This window comes from Amia ocellicauda, chromosome 7 (assembly GCF_036373705.1).
Source record: "Amia ocellicauda isolate fAmiCal2 chromosome 7, fAmiCal2.hap1, whole genome shotgun sequence".
Lineage (NCBI taxonomy): Eukaryota > Metazoa > Chordata > Actinopteri > Amiiformes > Amiidae > Amia > Amia ocellicauda.
This window is the reverse complement of record NC_089856.1, coordinates 29684393-29704310: the sequence shown is the minus strand read 5'-3', so window position 1 is coordinate 29704310 and position 19918 is coordinate 29684393. Positions and strand designations below refer to the sequence as shown.

General features: G+C 43.3%; 3 protein-coding genes across 5 annotated transcripts in view; 2 read left to right on the top strand and 1 right to left on the bottom strand.

Annotated features, from left to right (window-relative positions):
* Nucleotides 1-7991, top strand: part of lrch3 (leucine-rich repeats and calponin homology (CH) domain containing 3) — a 28859-nt gene extending 20868 nt beyond the window's left edge. For both annotated transcript variants that reach the window (XM_066709075.1, XM_066709074.1), the window contains 3 exons: nt 281-418; nt 1374-1451; nt 5344-7991. In XM_066709075.1, coding sequence (XP_066565172.1) covers nt 281-418; nt 1374-1451; nt 5344-5469 — 342 coding nt within the window. In that variant the 3' untranslated portion in view covers nt 5470-7991. The remainder of the gene's footprint in view (nt 1-280; nt 419-1373; nt 1452-5343) is intronic.
* Nucleotides 7992-8142: 151 nt separating this feature from the next.
* On the bottom strand, nt 8143-12775 carry LOC136753185 (dynein regulatory complex protein 9). Of its 2 annotated transcripts, none has more exons than XM_066709076.1 (10): nt 12675-12775; nt 12228-12358; nt 11477-11682; nt 11188-11316; nt 10997-11078; nt 10634-10795; nt 10476-10550; nt 10127-10258; nt 8555-8656; nt 8143-8436 (listed from the first exon to the last, which is right to left on the bottom strand). In XM_066709076.1, exons 2-10 carry the CDS (start codon nt 12354-12356, stop codon nt 8323-8325), a joined length of 1131 nt encoding a protein of 376 aa, XP_066565173.1. In that variant the 5' UTR covers nt 12357-12358; nt 12675-12775; the 3' UTR covers nt 8143-8322. The 2 variants fall into 2 exon arrangements, with proteins under 2 accessions (XP_066565173.1, XP_066565174.1); XM_066709077.1 differs by having other exon boundaries at nt 12228-12361; nt 12675-12765.
* Nucleotides 12776-12939: 164 nt separating this feature from the next.
* Nucleotides 12940-17435, top strand: rpl35a (ribosomal protein L35a). Its single transcript, XM_066709073.1, has 5 exons — nt 12940-13030; nt 13908-13948; nt 14735-14887; nt 16703-16847; nt 17366-17435. The coding sequence occupies exons 2-5, from the start codon at nt 13938-13940 to the stop codon at nt 17387-17389; spliced, it is 333 nt and encodes a 110-aa protein (XP_066565170.1). The 5' UTR covers nt 12940-13030; nt 13908-13937; the 3' UTR covers nt 17390-17435.
* The last annotated feature ends 2483 nt before the right edge of the window (nt 17436-19918 follow it).

The window sequence follows — 19918 nt, the reverse complement described above, 5'->3', positions numbered from 1 at the left end:
AACTGAAAACCTGTACAACTGGATTTTAATGAGATCACTTCTAATAGAAACAATTGTAACCTATTGTTCATCACAAGATACAAAAAGGCTTCTTCCAACTCCCATCGCAAGTTCTTTTCCTCACTTCATGTGGAGAGCTCTGGGTTAACCTGTATTTATGTTTTGTATAATAAACTTGTTACTTCTTCATCGGTGGATTCTGAGATTTACTGAAACCACTACAATAGAGCGGTGTTGAGGTGAGGAACATACATCTTAAATGTTCCACTGTGTTCCACAGAGTATCGAGTCACGGCTAAAGGTGTCCTTGCCGAGTGACCTGGGGGCAGCGCTGACGGACGGTGTGGTGCTGTGCCACCTAGCCAATCACGTGCGGCCGCGCTCAGTGCCCAGCATTCATGTGCCCTCGCCCGCTGTGGTAGGTCCCGCTGGTCATTCTGTCAGTTTCTGTGTGTCTCTCCATCTTTGTCTGCCTCTTACACTATTTCTATGCTCTGTCTGTTATGCCCCGTTTCCACTGGCTTAAGCGTCTGGACGCGTCTGTGTTTTGTGGCCGGTTAACTATCTGCTGCCAGACGTGGCCGTAAGCGTCCATCACGCCCACCAAGGAAATACTTATCTTTCAGAAGCGGAGATGTGTGCTTGACTTGCAGACAGACCGGGAAGAGATCAGCTACATTATGCCGTGTGTGATCACGAAGAAATTACAGCATGGAGAAATTATTAGCAACATGGAGTGAAAACCACGTACAGAAACAATAACTGCTTACAGTTAATATCCGGGTGTATTAAAAACTTGACGAACACGGTTTTCACAGGACCCCCGTGCAGTGCCGTGACTAGTTAAAAATAAACTGAAGGATAATAATCGGATCGGTAGCAGCCGCATTTATTAATACTTTATCAACAGTTGGATGGTGTTTCAGGCTGTTGTCCTGTGGATGTTTTGCAGGTCTGTTGTATAACAGCCCCACAGAGATTTAAAGCAGAAATAATAAAATTAACACAAAAGTCCTTTCCTCATCAGGCTCTATCGCTCTACCAAACCCACAATCCGAGCACGGACATGTCCGGCATGGCATGGAAGCTTAAGCCAGTGGAACCGAGGCATAAGACTTCGTCTCGTGTGTCAGATCATCTCTCACTCCTTGTGTGTTTTTTTTTCTCTGTGTTGTCTGCTTTTCTCTATCTTTGTACATTGGTGTCTCTGTCGGCCTGTTTTAGCATTTTGTTAGCCGTCTGTCTGTTATTCAGTGTGCAGTCTGCATCCGTCTGTTTTTTCTCTTTCTCTTCATGCCTCTGCCTATGCTATGTTCTGCTCTTTCTCTGACTGTCTCACTGTTTGTTTTCGGACTGACTGTCCCTCTCAACAGCCCAAACTGACAATGGCAAAGTGCCGACGGAACGTAGAGAACTTCCTGGAAGCGTGTCGCCGGATCGGAGTGCCACAGGTAAGACTGATGGACGCCGCCTGACCCACGGAATGGCATACATAGAAAAAGACAGGCAGGAGTCACTGAGGAGTGGACTTTAACAGCAGCACGAGCCTGGCCCATGGGTATAATCTGCATGTGTGTGCATGTGCATGCGATTTCTATAGGATCTGGAAAGCTTTTGGAGGTGTGGCTCGGTACAAAATGGCACTGAGTGCAATACAAGTGTACTCGCCCATATGGCATGTGTGTTAGGTCAGCATACCTTTACTGTGGGAATGAATCACCTGTAGTAACTTAACCAGAGCCTACTGTGTTATTTGCTACTAACAGTCTCTCTGTTTCTCTCTCCTTTCCTGCCTTCTAACCCTGCTTCCTCCTCCTCCTCCTGTCATTTTTCTTCCTTCTCCTTCACTCTTTTTTGCTTTACACATACACAAACCATCAATTCCATGCTCTTTCTCAACACCCTCACCCCTTGCCTCTCCCTCCCTCTTCCTTCTTTTCCCAATTCCCGCTACTCTCTCCCCCTCTGCCTCTCTGGGCTAGGATCAGCTGTGCTCAGTGAGCGCTGTGTTGAGGGGTGAGGAGGGGTGTGTGTATCGGACACTGGAGGCTCTGCTGTCTCTCGGGCCGTCCCCAATGGCATCCCCCCGTGGCCAGATAGCCTGCTTCGCCCTTTTCTACCTCTCCATCATGTCACTGCTGTGTGCCCTCTACTGCCACCTGGTCCCACGCTTCTGAGCCGAGACGCGCACACGATGTATACACTGCATATACACACACAGTCTCTACACACTGATATAATCCACACACACACAGACTACACTCAGTCTACAAGCAGTCTTCCCCAGAGCTCTGACAGCGTTGCCACTGCCTACCCCAGTGGAGTGTGCAGTCCTCTCTGTGCAGTAAGTAAAAGTAGGCTGAAGTCTTTTGCAAAGAAGTCTTCAAAAAAAAAAAAAAAAGCTGTGTAGGCAAATGTTTTCTGCCAGGCTTTCCAGCAATAGTGTGAGGTAAAGTGATTGCCACAACCTATTTATTTGTTCTAGAAGGAGACTTGTAGTAAGTTAAGCTCACTGGAAATAACCCCCCCAACACACACACACACACACACACACACACACACACACACACACAAAGTGGGTTCATCATTCGTGTGGTGTGGTTTGAGGTCCGTGCAGGTCATGGACACTTTAAGTTAGGACAGCATGGCCTAACTGCATTTAGAGTGACTTACTGCATTCACTCACTGCTGGGCTGATGTAAAATATAGACTGTCTTGACCTTCTCTTGCTCACGACATGGAGTGAAGGAAATCAAATTTAAAAGCACAAAGACTGAGATTCTCAGCCTTAATGAGTAGCAGCCTCCTGCCTTTCTCTCTGAACCGCAGTCATCCTGCTCACATAAACATGGCTTAGCAGAAGCACAAAGGATTTTGACTAGTGGACAGAGACCAATTTTCCTGTGGACATTTTCATACATACAAAAACACTTACATGGACTACACACATACCACACTGCACAAACTTAACCAAGGCCCACCTCACGCACAACCATACCAAATCACAACGTGCAACCCTCCAGTCCACCCTCTGTGTGTATCTTCAATCCTCTGGGGCCGCCAGCTCCTGTTGGGCCTAGCCCACCCTCTTGCATCTTGCCTTTTACTAGTAAAACAAACCCTGCCCCACTGAAACGTGCTCTGCCAGAAGCACTGCCCTGCCACGGCTGACCAGTGCTGTGCAATCTGTCTTCTGGTTCCTCTCAGCACTCCCAAGGCCTAGACTCCTTTGTGTCATCTGTTGCATTTAGACAGACCTAAATAGAGCATCTGCCGCTGCCTCGGCCAATCTGGACCATCGGATTGATGACATACCATTACACCCCGCCAAAAAGTTATATAATGTTTTTGTTTTCATAAAATTGATATGCAGGAAAGGAGATATTTGTCCTGCCTGTGTCTATTGACTTTTAAACCAGCAAAGATCCATTGGTTCTCCATGGAGGAAACCTTTTGGGAAGCAATGACTAGATGGATACTCTGTCATCCAGGATGCCTGATGACTGATGTCTTATGCGAGCCACAGGGTGGTTCGTGTGGACTATGGTATTAGAGGTCTGCCATTATAAAATGAGCAGCCTTGAAGGAAACTATGTATGCAACAAAGCAGTATCTAATCGTGTGGGCTCATGCAGACATTGAATATTTATGCCATGAATGCAAACAGTATAGAAAACTAGACAATTGCACTATATTTGGGTGGGTAGATCCTTTTAATCATGAAGGATGTTTATTAATATTAATGTTATCAGCTTCCTTAAGGGTCTGGAAGTACAAGAAAAACATTCCCTAGGTCTAAATGACTGCAAGCCAATTGTACACAGTGTTATCCCTATGACCCCACTGTCTCCCTGCTGCCCCCTGTGCCTTAATGTGTGGAACTGCTTGCAGGGGCCTGCCACACCTGCTCTGCACAGACCAGTGTTTGTGCATGTGTGCTGCTTGTTTATTCAATATTTTGGGGAGCATACACCACTCTGGATTATTAATTGTTTCACTCCACAAAGACTTTTGGGATTTTTCTCTTTACATTTGAAGAATCTTCCTCTGGTATGTCTAAGCTATGATTTCCATACATGCATGTCACTGGGAGTTCATACAGGCAGCCCAGGAAAGGTAGAAGTCCGTGTGCCATTTTGAAAGCCTCACCCCCCGGCTCCTCTGAATATGTTCGCTCTCCTCTCCATCCGTGCCGCTGATGTGTCATTGTGCCACGTGCAAAGCCAGAGAAGAGACCACGCCAACCTCGTCAGTCACTGCCCCCCACAGAAAAGTGCCCCGGGTATAGCATAACTGTACAGTAAATTGATAGTTGCACTGTGCTTTGTATGTAAGGAACAAAGAAATCAGGGAATGAGTTTGACAGGAGTGGGACTGTTTCTGTCTGTGTGTGTCCGTCAGTGTGACTGACACTGCCCCTTTGGCAGCGAGAAGAGTGCTCTGTGGCTGGCACTGTAGTGTGATGTTCTGTGTTATAGGTGTGTGTGTGTGGCTCAGCTGTTGAGTGCTGAGAGTTTTGTATTAGTGTGTCTGTTGTGCTGTACAGTGTCAGAGGAGTTTGTGGTTTGCCGACAGCACGAGTGTTGTCCGTGCTTGTGCAGTGTGCCATAAGAGAGTGCAGGAATTGTTGCAGTGTGTGTCAGAGAAAGGAGCTGAGGCTCGCATGCTCTGGTTAACAGCAGCTAGCCATCCGAGTGTCTCTGAAGGCCTTTGATCTGGATCTGCCTTCCTGTCTATGCCTGCTTGTGTGTCTGTCTGTGTGTGTGCCGGTCTGTCTGTCTGGGCCTCTGTTTCTTTACTATGTGCCTCTTATCCTGTGTAAGGTTTACCTAACAGACTCTCTTCCTTGAGCTCTGCTCTTTCGCAAGAAAAACAATAAACAAAATAATAAAAAAAAAAACATACAAAGAGATAAAAATGTTTGGTGTGTCTCACTCCTATGGATGGCAGAAGCGTCTGTCAAACAGTGTCCTTCTAAAATAGCAGCCTCTACCACAAAGCGCACCACAGAAACACTGATGCGGTTTGTGAATGTGCAGCACATTCATCCATGCTGTGCACCTCCCTGACACTCCTGCTACTCAGCATTCAAGCCCCAATCTTATGTCACTTTCTGCATTGCTTTGATTTTTCATTTTTCATTTGTAAATTTCATTGTTGCTGTTATTTTGTATTGTTTTAAGTTTTATCATTATTTATTCATTGACCTAGCCTTTTTTTTTTTTTTTTTTTTCTTTTGTTCCCCCCCTTTTTCCTCTCCCCACATCTCATCACCTTGTTGGTCTGTCCCTGTATCATTGCTGTGTTTGTGTGCGTCTCCCTGTGTTGTGCATCTGTCTTCAGGCCCAGCTATGTCTGCCACTGCACATCCTGGAGGAGCGAGGCTTGCCCCAGGTGGCTGGGACGGTCGGCGCGCTGCTGGAGCTTGCCCCCCCAAAACACCCCCCGCCCTCGCCCTCACAAGTCTAGGACAGACACACTGACAAGACAAGACGCCCTGCCTGTCCCCCATCCCCCCAGACTTGGAGAGACTGACAGCACCCTAACTCCCGCTTGCTGGACACTCTCTGACACCCAGCCTTCCCCAAGACCTAGCAAAGACTGAGACCCCGCCTCCCCCACCCAACCATGTCTGGAACCTACCTGTGTCTGCACAGCTACCTGATGCAACAGAAAATAGAGAGTGGGGAGGACTGGGATGCCCGAGCACCACACATTACAGCTTCCCCTGTGCCTGGAGAGAGAGAGCACCACTTCAGAACACACGGACAGATAGCCACAGAGACGGACACAAACGGAGAGGAAGGGGGAGAGAGAAAGAGGGAGTCACTGTGTCACTAACCTATTGGCCACTGTGATGTCTCGTTCCACTATTCCCATTTTCTCTCTCTCTCGGGTTGATTTTTGTCCCTTTTGTACTATTATTATTATTATTATTATTATTATTATTATTTTAATGTCACAGGAGTTTTTATAGTGATTCTGTGCTGTGTGTGTGGAAGGGGATATGGGTTCTTGATTTTTCTATTATAGGGGTTTTATATTCTGTTCTCTCCGCTGGCTGTGTGGTTCAGCCTTTATTTTTGAGAGAACAGCCATTCTTACAGTTTAGCCCACAGACAGTCATACAGACACTACTGCAGGACAGATGCACAGTAAGTATGGGTGTCAACTGATGACACCAAACAGACTCCAGCTTTTGCAGCTGGTACAGAGGAACACATGCAGAAGGCAATTGCATGAACGAGCAGGCAGCACTGCGAGGTGGGTTTGAATCACTAGCAGACAAATTGTTAAGCTTGTACCTCTAAGAGAAAAACTATTTTGTTATGTGTTCCTGCACTGTTTAAAAAAGCTGTAAGTTTTGACCCTACCCGTCTGGCCAGGTAATCATCGAGAGAGGAGAGCCCTGTCTCTAAGGTCTGTTGTTTGTGGGCTGGGAGAGCCAGCTGATAAACTGACAAAAAAGAAATCTGTGACAATTTATTTTGTTTTGTTAATATTAGTTTTTCTTTTCCTCTCCCATTATTTAATGTTACCTTGCTCCACCCCCTCGGCTCTAAAGGTAGGTGTGTGTCACCCTCAGTGTGTATCAAGGCCATTTTAAAACTAACATCTATGACCAGTTACACCCTGGGGACAAAGGTAACATTGTAAAGCCTGTAGAAAACGGTTTTTAGCATTAAGAAAATAACGATCCTCCAGTTATTATTCCCCCTAAAACCCCACAGCTTAAGACCTCAGACTCGTGACACTATGACTGTAGCTGTGGGATCCTCTTTCTGTCAGGCCGTCCCTGATTGGCCGGCTCACTGACATCAGTGGTGCCTCTGCTGGGGGTGTGGGGAGCCCTGTGGACGCTCCGAGCTGCCCAGGGAGAGGACATCTTCGGGAAGCCTGGATGTTCAACAACACTTGAACATGCATTGCCTTTGGGAATGAAAATGCCTTGAGTGCATCAGCTGCCTTTCATAAGGACTGATTGTCAAGATCAGGAGTTTTTTTCTTTTAATCATATATAAGCTTCCCTTGTGTAATGAAACAAATGCGAATTCAGCGTTTACAATACTGTTACAGATATACGGCAAGTCTGCACAGCTTGCCAAGATGAATATGTTACTGACCTGTACTTGTCTAAAAGTGCCTCTTCTTACGTCAGCACTAAACTTACAGGATTGTTTTATAAATGTTTTTTATCGGACAGGTAGAGGCCAGGTGTTGTCACACCGGAAAAAAAAAAAAAATACAACCAAAGTTTACAGTAAAACTTCTTAATGTTTTTTCTATTTAAATTCCAGACTTCAAAAGTGTAGAGGCACCAGCCAGTGTTTGTTTGCTGAGCCTGTGTGTGAAAGCAGCAGGGCTCGAGGGAGTGAAGGGGGTTGGGGGTTTAATGCCATGGTTGGGGTTTTTATTAGTTTGCCTGCAGCTCTAATCCTACATCATTTGTGTGCGTTAGATCACATGTGACAGACTCTCGGCAGAGTCCCTCGGTGCCCAGAGCGCCGATTCCTTTCGGGCAGGATGAGACAATTTAAAAATTAATGAAAATAGAAAGAAAGAGAAAACATAATTAAGCATTTTAACTTGCTCTTTTATGGACTTCGGGCTTTGAAAAGGGAAGTTAAAGGTGTTTTCTATCATTTTTATAATGTTATTTTTTCTCTGTATAGATATTTTAAACTGACCTGGGTGTGTTGTTGGCAATCATGTTATTGACCCCGGCTGCAGGGACCCCTGCGTGACTCTGTACAGTAAATAAATACATTCCATACGTTTAAAAGTATGTACTTCTTATTATATGTATGACTATTTTAAATGCCCCTTTTATTGTTTTTGGTTTTTTTCCCTCCTGTAGAGTTTACTGAACAAAACCCACCAATAGGATATATCTGGTAAACAAACAAAACCATTTTTTTTTATGACCACATTAAATTAATATTTGGTGTAATTTAAGACAATTATTAAATAAAAGAGTTTTCCAAGCCTAACTTGAATCTTTTTCATATTCTTTCCCTGACAACAGTTGGAAACTAATTTTGCCCTAAAGAACTGAACTGGTCTTGTTCATGCTGATTCTGAGTGAGTGCACAGTGAACAGTGCACATCTTTCTGCTCCACAGCATACAGCCACACACCAAGGCCAGCAAAGCACATCACTGCAGATTTAATGGGCTTCTTAAAGCAATGGAAAACATTTTACACACATGGTCTCATTTCACCGCTCCTCTCTGCAGTATATTATTATTTATCTCTTAGCAGACACCCTTGTCCAGGGCAACTTACAAAATAATATAGTGCCAGCCTTTCCCCCTAACTTCTTCACTTCTTCTTCTTCTTTTTGCCCTTCTCTTTACCCTTGGCCTTTCCCTTTTTGCCCTTCTTGAAGGGACCGAGCCCGCGTCGCACCAGAGTGCCTCGCCACCAGGACTGGATCTGAGAGACAGGTGTGGGGGGGGTGGTATTAACCAAGATGGGCATGTTAATACAGAGAGTGTAATCAATGAGTAGAGAGACATTATAAAAATGAGAGAGTGCCTCAGTATGAGCAGACCTTGACTGCAGCGCTGCTCTCTGTTGCCTCCTGTTCCCTCAGTCTCCGGGCTGTCTCCTTCTCCACGCGGTCCTCAATCACAAGCTGCTCACACTCCCTGTACTGATACAGCACAAAGGATAAACACAACAAAAATATACTCAGTGATCCTGGTTTCAGACCTAAACACTAAAAACCTCTGTGAAGTTTGCACTCCATGTGTTCAGCACCCCATCAACATCCAAATTGTACCAAAATAGTCTCTTTCGTTTGTGCTACGTTTGTACCAGTTTGTGCCGTATTTGTATTCATCAGTGCAGTTATAGTTTTTTAGATATTCATTTTTAATTATCAACAATGACGTCACCTAGCACCCCATCAAACTCCAAATCGATCCAAAGTGGTATCATTCGTATGTGCTACATTTGTGCTGGTTTGTGCAGCAAAAATAATTGTTTGTATCAACATGGTTCTTGAGATATTACACATTATATTTGAATCACTTAACAGTGGTCTCTGTCCTTTATGCTACGATTGTGCTGATTTGTGCTGTAAAATGCATGAGCTATTTTGGCCGTATCCGGCTTCAAATGCGTATTCTGCATCAATATAATTGTGCTTGTACGTGGCAGTGCAATTGCACAACAGGGTCTTTATTCGGCTGCCTACTGCAAAGCAGGAGAGTCGGGTTTGGACTGCTGACAACACCAATCAAGCCATGTTTTGGTTTAATAATAATTAAACATGTCATCAGTGCATACATTTCTCCATGTCTCGTTTTCCTAGTTTAGGACTACATCATTGTGTATAGGTTTAAGCCTAAACCCCTACTACGAAACCGCAAACAAACACTGGAAACCATGACAAAATGAATAAACTTTAATTTCAGAAATTGTTGCATGTTATCAACAGGTTCACCACTCCATTCTGGGTACAAGGAAGTAGCCTATAACTCCGAACCCTATACAGTTGAAAAGGTTTTTTTTTTACACCAGATATCAGTTATACAGGGCGACTTCTTACTAGATGGTTCGATGCTATTCATGTTTGCATTGCACTGCATTGCATTGCATTGCATTAACATTAAAGTCTCCTTATTTTATAAAAAGTTGAGCCATGTACCCTAATACAGCAGTGGTCAGCAGCACAGAATTAGACGTGATAATGAAAGAAGCTGATTTAGACATTCCAGAATTAGGAATGATTTGATTGAAATCAATGTTTTTTTTACTAAAATAAATATACTCAACAAAAAAATAAATGTCCTCTCACTTTCAACTGCTTCTATTTTCAGAAAACGTAACGTGTAAATATTTGTATGAACATCAAAAGATTCAACAACTAAGACAAACTGAACAAGTTTCACAGACATGTGACTAACAGAAATGTAATAATGTGTCCCTGAACAAAGGGGGGGTCAAAATCAAAAGTAACAGTCAGTATCTGGTGTGGCCACCAGCTGCATTAAGTACTGCAGTGCATCTCCTCCTCATGGACTGCACCAGATTTGCCAGTTCTTGCTTTGAGATGTTACCCCACTCTTCTACCAAGGCACTTGCAAGTTCCCAGACATTTCTGGGGGGAATGGCATACCTTCTTGGCCAGCTCCTGTAGGTGGGTCAGATTATTGGCTTTAGTGCTCTTCAGCAAGTTGAGCTCCTGCTGTTTGGCCTCTGTGTCTCTCTCGTAGCGCTCCATCCACATCTCCAGCTTCTCCTCCAGTCTCTGTGGGGCACACAGACACACAGCCAAAATAACCTAACCAATCAGCTTCCAGACCAAAAATTACTCCTCCAAGCAGATTCCTCCACTTTACCCAGAAGTGCCTATTGGTGACGCTACCCCACATCTGACAATCATCTCGCACTGCATCACTGACCAGCCAATCAATTAGCAGACTTTGCTGTACGGCACCATGTAAACAATGTAGAAGGACACTCACATTCTGGTTCTCTTTCAGAAAACTCTCCACCTCAATGTGAACACGTGTCTCCTTGTCAATCTTATCCTGCACATGCTGGGCAGAGAGGGAAATGATTTCAACAGATTAGGAGATACGCAGAAGGAAGTATGCACTCACACGCCGTGGTGCCCACAGACCTGTATTGATGCCTGCAGCTCGTTCTCAGAGTGGGTGTTGATCTTGTTTCCCTGGTACAGCTGCAGCTCTGCACTGTTCTTCACATACTTGCCCTCCAGCCCTGTCTTGGCCTTCATTTCCTGTAGCTGGTCCTTCAGGTGGGCAATCATCTCCTCCCGCCGCTGGGAAAGGGGAGGTATTTAAACCAGTGAGACACTTGGCTCTGCTTCAGCCTGCGCTTAGTAATATGACATTGTGTGTTGGTGTGTTAACTTTGAATATTACTGTATGTATAGATGTGATAGGGTGTCTATTGCAATATCCTATGTACAATAGATACTGCTAGTGTTCTGACGACAACCTCTGTGTTCCCATTCCTGTACCTGTAGCTCCAGTTCTTTTTCTTGGCGGATGTCAACCAGCTGTCTCTGCAGAGCTCGGACTCTGTGCCTGCCCTCCTCCTCCCTGCCAACATACACACAGTGACTACTTAGCTGTAATGTGTAGTGATCAGCAGTGCTTCACAGCAGGCTCTCAGAAGGACAAGCGTGAGGGTTGAGTTGAAGGCACTAACCTGACGATGATGTCATGCAGATTGGCCTTCCTCTCCTTCTGTGCCTGGACAGCCAATAGCAGGCTCTGGATGGTGCCCGCTTCCTGTAGCTCCGCCAGCACCTCTGAAATCACCTGCGATGCAAACTGCCTAAGACAGGGCGAAAGAGGGAAGGAGGATGCATCAGTAGACGTTCACAAAATCCAATTCAAAAAGGTTTTTATTTGTATGATGAATATTTATTGGACCGTGATCCTATCCCTGCCCTCCCAACCATCTCTGTTTTCCCCCAACTTAGCGTGTGACTAACCGGTCTCTCTGCACCTTCGAAAGGTTCTCTGGTGTAAGAGGGCTGTTTTTCAGCACTTGACTCAGCTGCAGCTGGGATTTCTGCAGCTCCCCTGTAACCTGCGCAAGCCCCGCCCCATCTCGCCACCGCGATGACATCACCTCCTTGAAGCGCATCTCCACCGCCTGCTGCTCTTGCAGCACCTGGCCAACATCAGCGGACACAATCTGACAGACGGAAACACAAACACTGTAATGCTCAGACATACTCGCAGACCTAATGGAAATTGTGGCTGTCCTGTATGACACATTTTGGTAGTCCTGCGCTTGTCTTGTCCTTATTTAACTAGTGTTTACATACAATAGTTATAGTGCAAAGCAGGGGTAAGAAACTCTAGTCCTGGAGTATCACATTCCTGGGATTTGTGGGTATTTCTTAATCATCAATTGCTAATTCTGACCAACTAAGCCAATCACTGGATTAACTGATTTATTAAAGGAACTGGGGAAAATAAAAATCAGAAGTGGCTGTAGCAATCTAGGAGCACAGTAACCTACCACTGCTGTAAAGACTTAATCAGTAAGAGAGAGTGACAGGAGCTTCACATTCAGGCATGGTCTGACAGACAGGGAAGCACACTGATTGGGAAGACACACCCTGATCAAAGCTACACACAATGTAACAAAGAGACACTGAGAGCTGCATTCATGACACACAGGCATACAATGATAGACAGTCATACGGAGTAATAGGGGCCTGGGTGGTGCAGTACCATGTCTGCATCGGGGCGGCCCTCATAGGTAACGGGCATGATATGTCCGAGCACAGCCAGTTGGTCCAAGCAGTCCTGCAGGACTGTACACACCCGGAGACCCTCCACTCCTCCGGGCTGGGCTGCCATACCTACTAACACACAGCAACAGCACTGTACACACCAACATGCACTGTCCATACAACACTTCAGAGTACACGGCTCTCTACTGCAGTGCAGTGTAGTGTATATTCTAGTGTTTCTATGATGTGATGCAGTACAAGCTTGTGCCTGACGGTCCTCACTTGCCTATATAGCGAGTGCATGAAATTTAAATCATGTCCAACGACTGATCCTAATCTTTTTGTATTTCAAATTGATCTCAAGTAGACTAACTTATCAGTAATTACATGATTGTAGCGTCATACTATATATTTTTTTATTTACTTACCAAAAATGTATACTTACTGTAATGAGTGAAATACTGTCACATAAAACCAAACTGGAACAACGCTTACACATTTGGGTTTCCGTACACTCCAATGTTGCCGGGGCAACGACAAAGGGTCCTATTCTAGAATGTAGTCTGTCGAATACTGTTGTCTATATTTTACAACTACTACTACATTATTAATATATAGTTTCAATTTTAAATAGTATATATATATATATACACAATATTATAACAGCAAGAAATTAATGTATTATCCCTTTTTTGTTTTCTAATCAGGCACTCTTTTAGTCACCAGCAGGACGTTGATGGTGTTAATTTCCCAGCATGCTATGAAGGCCCCCCTTTTCCTCCATCTTGGATTTCTGTGCAGGTGAGAGTGATAGACAGTGTGAAGAATCATATTTGATTTTCATGGTTTTCTAAAGAAATGGCAGTTATAATTACCATCGATACAAATAAGAGGGAGCTCGGTGTAGCTTTGTGTGCAACAGTTGTGTTTTTTAGAGCTGGGATGGCGAGGATATTTAACGGATTTTGCGGAGACGTCCTCCCGGCGGAGTGGAAACTCCTGCTCGATAGGAGTGTAGACCGAGTGCTGGCTGTTAGCGCTAAAGTTGTTTCTAAGAAAAATAAAGATGTTCAAACAGGGTTGACACCGGCGTTACCTCGGTTCCGAAAAATGTATACATCTATAAAAAGGTCTTCTTCCTTCTCATCAAAACAAACTTGTATTCTGTCGTAGCTTCGTAGGTCTTGTCAGTGAGACCTTACCCGGCCTGTTATCTCCATACTTTAAATGTCCCCCAACAACCACGTTTCCATGCGATGGTCTGAATACTATTGTAGTAGTTCTGTGAGATTTTACTAAATACCCCCCAGAGCACATTGTATATAATGTATAAATGAGTAGAAGCCCGCTTTAAGCCCCTCTATTCCTATCCTCTGTCTTCGACTTCATATGTGATTGTACCATTTACTAGTTACTTACATAGGCATCGATTTAGGCTTGATTTTTTTTTTTCATTTTAACGAAGATCACCCCTATAGAATCCCCATGTATATAAACAATTGAGTCTATATCAAATTGGGCAATTAATCCCTTTGTTTTTCATTGTTTTATGTGAGCATTATCTTATGAGATTGTACATTGAGCTTCATGCTATCCTGGTGTTGTGTGTCTAAATGGAAATGTATCTTTTATTGCTCTGGACTCCCCTCACTACTGACCTGTCCTCTCCCACCTGCAGGTTTGGCTGTGCCTGGACACTCTTTTCACAATGCCAGGAAGGTGAGTCCTCCCTTCAGCACTGCTTTCATTTCAGCCATACGTTTAGAAGAGTTTCCTGTAGGTTTAGACATGTTGGGAGTCTTGCAGCCCTGTACTGTAAACCCTGATCACACCATGCAGCAGTACGAAGAGCAGAGTACACACAAGTACATTTGCAGGCTCATGTTGATCTTAATTTGGTGCCTTGAAGGTGTGTGGCAGGATGTTATGCTCTTGACTAACAGTACTTTGAGTTGAAAAGTATACATACAGGCAGATTTACTTGTAATTGGATCTCGGCTCTGGAATAGGCTTATTAGAGACAACAGGCATGGGAGCAAAACTGCTAATGGAATTGGCTCAGTGCTAAGGAAATGTTCTCTGTGAAAGCCTTTCTGGTTAGCTTTAGTAACATGCACAGCTAGTGTATAGATAAGGAACTGGTGCGAGCAAGCTTTTGCATCATATTAGGCCCCTGTTTGTTGTGGATCCTCTTACTCCAGGGTTCCAAAAGTGCGACCCCCCAAACCCAGCCTTCAACCACCCCTTTTCTGAGCCTTTACTATATTTTTACACTTTCTGAAAATGTTCCGTTACAAATTGCACATGTAATTTGAGGGAAAATAGTAAAACTATCAAAGGTCATAAATGTTCCCTAACAAAAATATGTAGGAAATAAAAAGGTATGATTTGGGACATACTACGTGTTCTGCAGCCCCTCATCCCATGCAACCTCCGGATATTGGCCCTCCATCACCAGACATTGGGAACCCCTGCTCTAACTGGAGCAATCTCTCTCTCCTGCAGACTGTGGTGCAAGGCGATCTTCTCCGGGTACAAGCGTGGGCTGCGTAACCAGCGTGAGCACACGGCGCTGCTGAAGGTCGAGGGTGTGTACACTCGCGAGGAGACCGAGTTCTACCTGGGCAAGCGATGTGCCTACGTCTACAAGGCCAAGAAGTGAGTTTTCCTCTGCGGGCAGCTGTGGCCCTGGGCTTGGGGGGGGGGTTTCCAACGTCTGATGTTTGGGTAGATGGCACCATGCATACCCTACCACTTTCTTATTAACTAAGAAAGTACCTGTTAGTTAGAACATAAGAAAGTTTACAAACGAGAGGAGGCCATTCCACCTATCTTGCGTGTTTGGTGTCCATTAATATCTTAGTGATCCAAGGATCCTATCCAGTCTATTTTTAAATGTTCCCAAACTTTCAGCTTCTACCACATCGCTGGGTAGTTTATTCCAGATTGTGACAACTCTGTGTGTAAAGAAGTGTCTCCTGTTTTCCGTTTTGAATGCCTTGAAGCCCAATTTCCATTTGTGTCCCCGGGTGCGTGTGTCCCTGCTGATCTGGCCTCTGGTTTGATGTGGTCGATGCCTTTCATGATTTTTGCAGAAGTTAACTACAGTGTTTCTATGAATTGTGAAATGTCCTGCTTTTATTTACTTACTCCAATACTGAATTCAGTTAGCCTCTGTGTTGCTAAAGGTGTTTGAATGCTTCTTTGTTCTTTATCACCAAGTGCATTGTGTTCTGTGGTTTTTTATGGCAAAATCCTGTTTTTGTTACTTTATTACTTCTGATTTTGTTCAACTTGTCTATAAAGGTAGCCAGTCCAGCCAGCCTGTCTCTCACACTGAACAGTTGTCTTTTTAAGGATGGTACAGCAATCAAGTATCTGTGTCAGTGGGAGTGTGTCATGTCTTATACAGGGCCCTACGCTTGCTGTTTTCCTTTAGGAGCCCCCAAGATGATCAATTATGGGGCACAGCCGAAAATGTAGTGGATAGTGTAACATCATAAATGGTTAATATGTAATGTTGAAATAATCAAATGCTCAGAAATGTACAAGATGTGTAAATGTACATGCACACAGCAGCATAAGATGCAAACAATATTCAGAACTTCAGTACATCTTTGTGCTGTCAAACACTGTCTGACGATAATCTGACATATCATTTCGGACATTTTTGTCAATGGAATTTCATCTTTAGCATAGAAGCAAGCGATGTTGAACTTGATTGTGTTGCGATTTTAGGATGAAAACATCTCGGCATTTCACTTTTTGTGACCTGTTGGGCTTTATGCAGGCGTCCCTCTTGAGTGGATTTCCACTGATAAAGAGGGTAGACCCTGCCACCTCTTTGCCTGTGGTTTTGCAATAATTGCAAAACCTGACCCATCCCCCATATCATCTTCCTCCGAGTCTATCTCGGTCTCAAACAATCTTCATTGCTGTCGCTGAGTGCCAACTATAAGTGATTGGAAATGGTGCCACATTTACCCTTGCAATGCTGAGTCATAAATGGAGGCATATGATTGAGTTTTCTTTGTCTAGGCAGTTCATTGGGAGAATCCACAACCACACTAAATTTCCAATATTTGTTATAGTAATTATGATTTGTATAAAATATAATTATCATAACAATTTCAATGTACTATTTCCTTATAGAGTTTAAATTGTATTTGCATGGGTGTGCCCAGAATCACCTTCTTTTTACTTGCAAATGCCACATTTCTTTCCCATAAGATTGAAAGTATTTCCTCTTCAGTAAATGGGATTGGTTGTATTTTGCTGTATGTTAACATCTTTGACTTGGTTTTATCAATTTATCTTGTTTTATCAATTTCTGGTGTGTTATGTTAAAACTCATTACAGCTTGGGAATGGTCTTTGCCATGTGACTTGTGATATTATTTTGGATAAATTTAATCAAAGATTTAGTCATCAATTTTGAACTGGAGTTGACTGACTGACTCTTTTTTTCCTGTAGGAACACCGTGACGCCTGGTGGCAAGCCCAATAAGACACGTGTGATCTGGGGCAAGGTGATGCGAGCCCACGGAAGCAGTGGAATGGTCCGCGCCAAGTTCACCAGCAACCTGCCTGCCAAGGCCATTGGGCACAGGATCAGAGTGGTGAGTGTCTTTCACCCTTCTCTCTCCATCCACACCTGTCTCTCACCATCTGTCAGGTCACCGTACACAGTTCCAGCCTGACAGGGAAGTTCCCTCACAGTCTCAGTCTCATTGTTACATTGGTTGTATGCAAGAGAGAAGACAGTCCTTTCCTTCTTTATCAGATTTATCAGATTGTGACTGATTAACGAGACATTTAAATGACCAACTACATAGATTTATGAATGAATAACCTCTTGATAAAAGATGCAACACAGCAAGGTTTGTTAAACAACAAGAAGCAGGGCAACAACAGAATGCAGAGCCTGAGAGCTACATGTTGCAGTGATGGAAATAATCTATACTGTTGAGAGGCTGTCAGCCCTTGCCAGGCTCAGCTTTAAAATTGTAGTAACGTGAAGTGTAGTTCTTTACAGTGCTCATGTGTCATTTGTGTAAGTTCCCCACTCATTTTGACCGACTGCAGCAGCATGCTGAACTTACACAGGTTTCTGACTTATTTATTTTTCTTCTTTCAGATGCTGTATCCATCGCGGGTGTAATGTGGTGCTGTTGTGTACATACAATAAAAGACTGGTCCACACTGAATGTGTCCATTGTTTTTCTACGTTTGTAACCTTATTCTTTCATTATGGGGATAAAGACCTGGAAACAGATCAAGAGATGTAATGGTAGTTATTAATAACTATTTTGCTTTAACAAGTCTCCTTAAATGATTTATTTAACTAGTTCAATTTATTAAATGACCTTAGTCCTAAGGCATGGAAGTATCATAGCCCATAGGTCATTTAAAGGTCTCCTCCAATAAACCAAGAGGCAGAAGAGGATTGCAGTTAAACGCACGTGTACCCGTGGGAACAGTGTTGATCAGTGGCAGTTGAGTTGATGTGCTCTATGGATGGACTGTACCCTTCTGTAAGACTACGCGTTTGTTACATTTTTATATGGCCAAGGCCAAATATGACTTATCTGTGGAAAATTCTTGCACAAAACCAACATCTTTAAAACACATTTTCTGAAGACATCGCCTCTGTTCAGATGTGTGCTAGTTTATAGATTTGTGGATTTTTCAGTTGGATGGCAATATTTTTGTTAAATGACGGTTATAATGAACAGGCTGGTTAGTCTGTTAGGATCTAGCTGCAATGATGCCTGTGTCCAGTAGATGACTGTTCAGCCATAGTCAACAGCCATTCACTTTTATCCTAGCATTTAAATTGTGAAAAATATGCAATATTCATATTTTCAGTCTGGTCTAGTTATCCTACATGATCCCACATGCGTTAGGGACGTTGTTTTGCATACTGTATTTACATTTATTAAAATGTCTGAATGTTTGTCATTCAATCAGGCTTGAATAGATGGCTGGAAGACCGCATATCTACCTACACAAACGCATCTATAGTGCGAGTGGACGTATAGAGCCATAAAAAAACAACACCGGCAGTCATAGTGTCCTTTACAAAACCTTTATACATTTTCTATCAAAGCTAGCTAAAGCCTGTGCTGTGGATCTCATCGCTCCACACGATGCAGGTGATCTATTAAGTAGATTACACGTTTGATATGTGAAATAAAACCTTATAGGGTGCAGTTATCGGAGAGGAAACTTTAAAAATGATAAGTTAACTTAACCTGATCATGGAGCATCTTCATGTGAACTACCGCATAATTAAATCCGATATATGAACGGCATTCTAACGGTAGCGCAAATGTTTTACTGTTAAGTACAAATCCATGAATGTCATCATATAACTTTTAGGGAAAATCAAACGAGTAATAAGCTTTGCAATATTGATTTTTGGATTTAATTCACGGGTTTTTTCTCCTTTGAGAGCCTCTGGCGACGCATTCAGTGGAAAAGTACCACTTCGCTTTCTGCGTGATTGCAGAGCTGCTGGTCACAGCTGCAGTATGTAAAATCTGCAGTTAGTACGACACACTCCAGCCTAAAATACATAGACGAATAATACCCCTTTCTTTACACATCTGCAAAAAAATAATAATAAGGAACACGTCACGCAGTACCACTAAACAGTGTTTTATTAAATGCATCCTCAATCATATTGTGTAATTAACTCCATGATCTCTGCCACGCTCATTTTTCACTTAAAATGAAATGGTGTCCCAATTCATTGTGTAATCCACTACTTGACCTCTGTAAGAATGTCTAGTATTGATCAGCAACTATTGGACTTATCCCAATTCATATATCTTTGCTCCTACAGGGCCTGTGTGTGTCTGCCTTTCTTTCTGTGTGTCTGTAACAGACAGACACTCCTGATTTCCCTGCCTTGACACTTTCACTGGGGATGCGGTAGACATGGCCATATTGATTACGATCCTTCCTGTTGTTTCTGAGAGCTGTCCAAAAGGATACAGAAGTGGTGCAGTGGAAAAGTACCAGAGGGTTTGGACATATCCACTAATGTATTGTTGATTATTCAGTAGCCAATATAATCTGTTGGTTTTGCATGCTTATCGGTATTTAATGCATGTTCCTTGTTTCTTCCTCATCATTCCCATATATAGACTTTTGTTGGTTCGCTTTCGAGGTCTCGACCTATGAATAACCGCACCTATTTACTCGGGACTCAGAGCCCATGTTGAGTCCGGGGATGCGGCGTATCTCGGTCACCTGTTTCTCTATATGATTTTATTACCATTATAGAATAAACATGTCATTGATTCACTGTGGTCCTGTGGATTCCTTACCTGTGAGATTTGGTACACGTTTTCACTTCACCAGTGCAGAAAATAAACCCAATATTTACATGGGCTGTTCTATAACTAAGCCATGGTAATTAGGCAAGACATAATCACAGATCCCCATTATTAACAGCATGCTTTCAAATGTAGTGACTTATAATATGGCCTGCTAATACCAAAAAACAGAAACCTTCCCTGCACTTACCCAGAAAGAGACTTAAAATGAATTGTTACTGTACATTCAATAACATCTTGGTCAAGGGTATTTAAATATGCATTAAAAAGGGTGTCCATAACTGTTGTATGGGCGTTGTGTTATTAAAAGTGCTCTTATTAAAGCGAAGTTATTAATTTCAGATCAG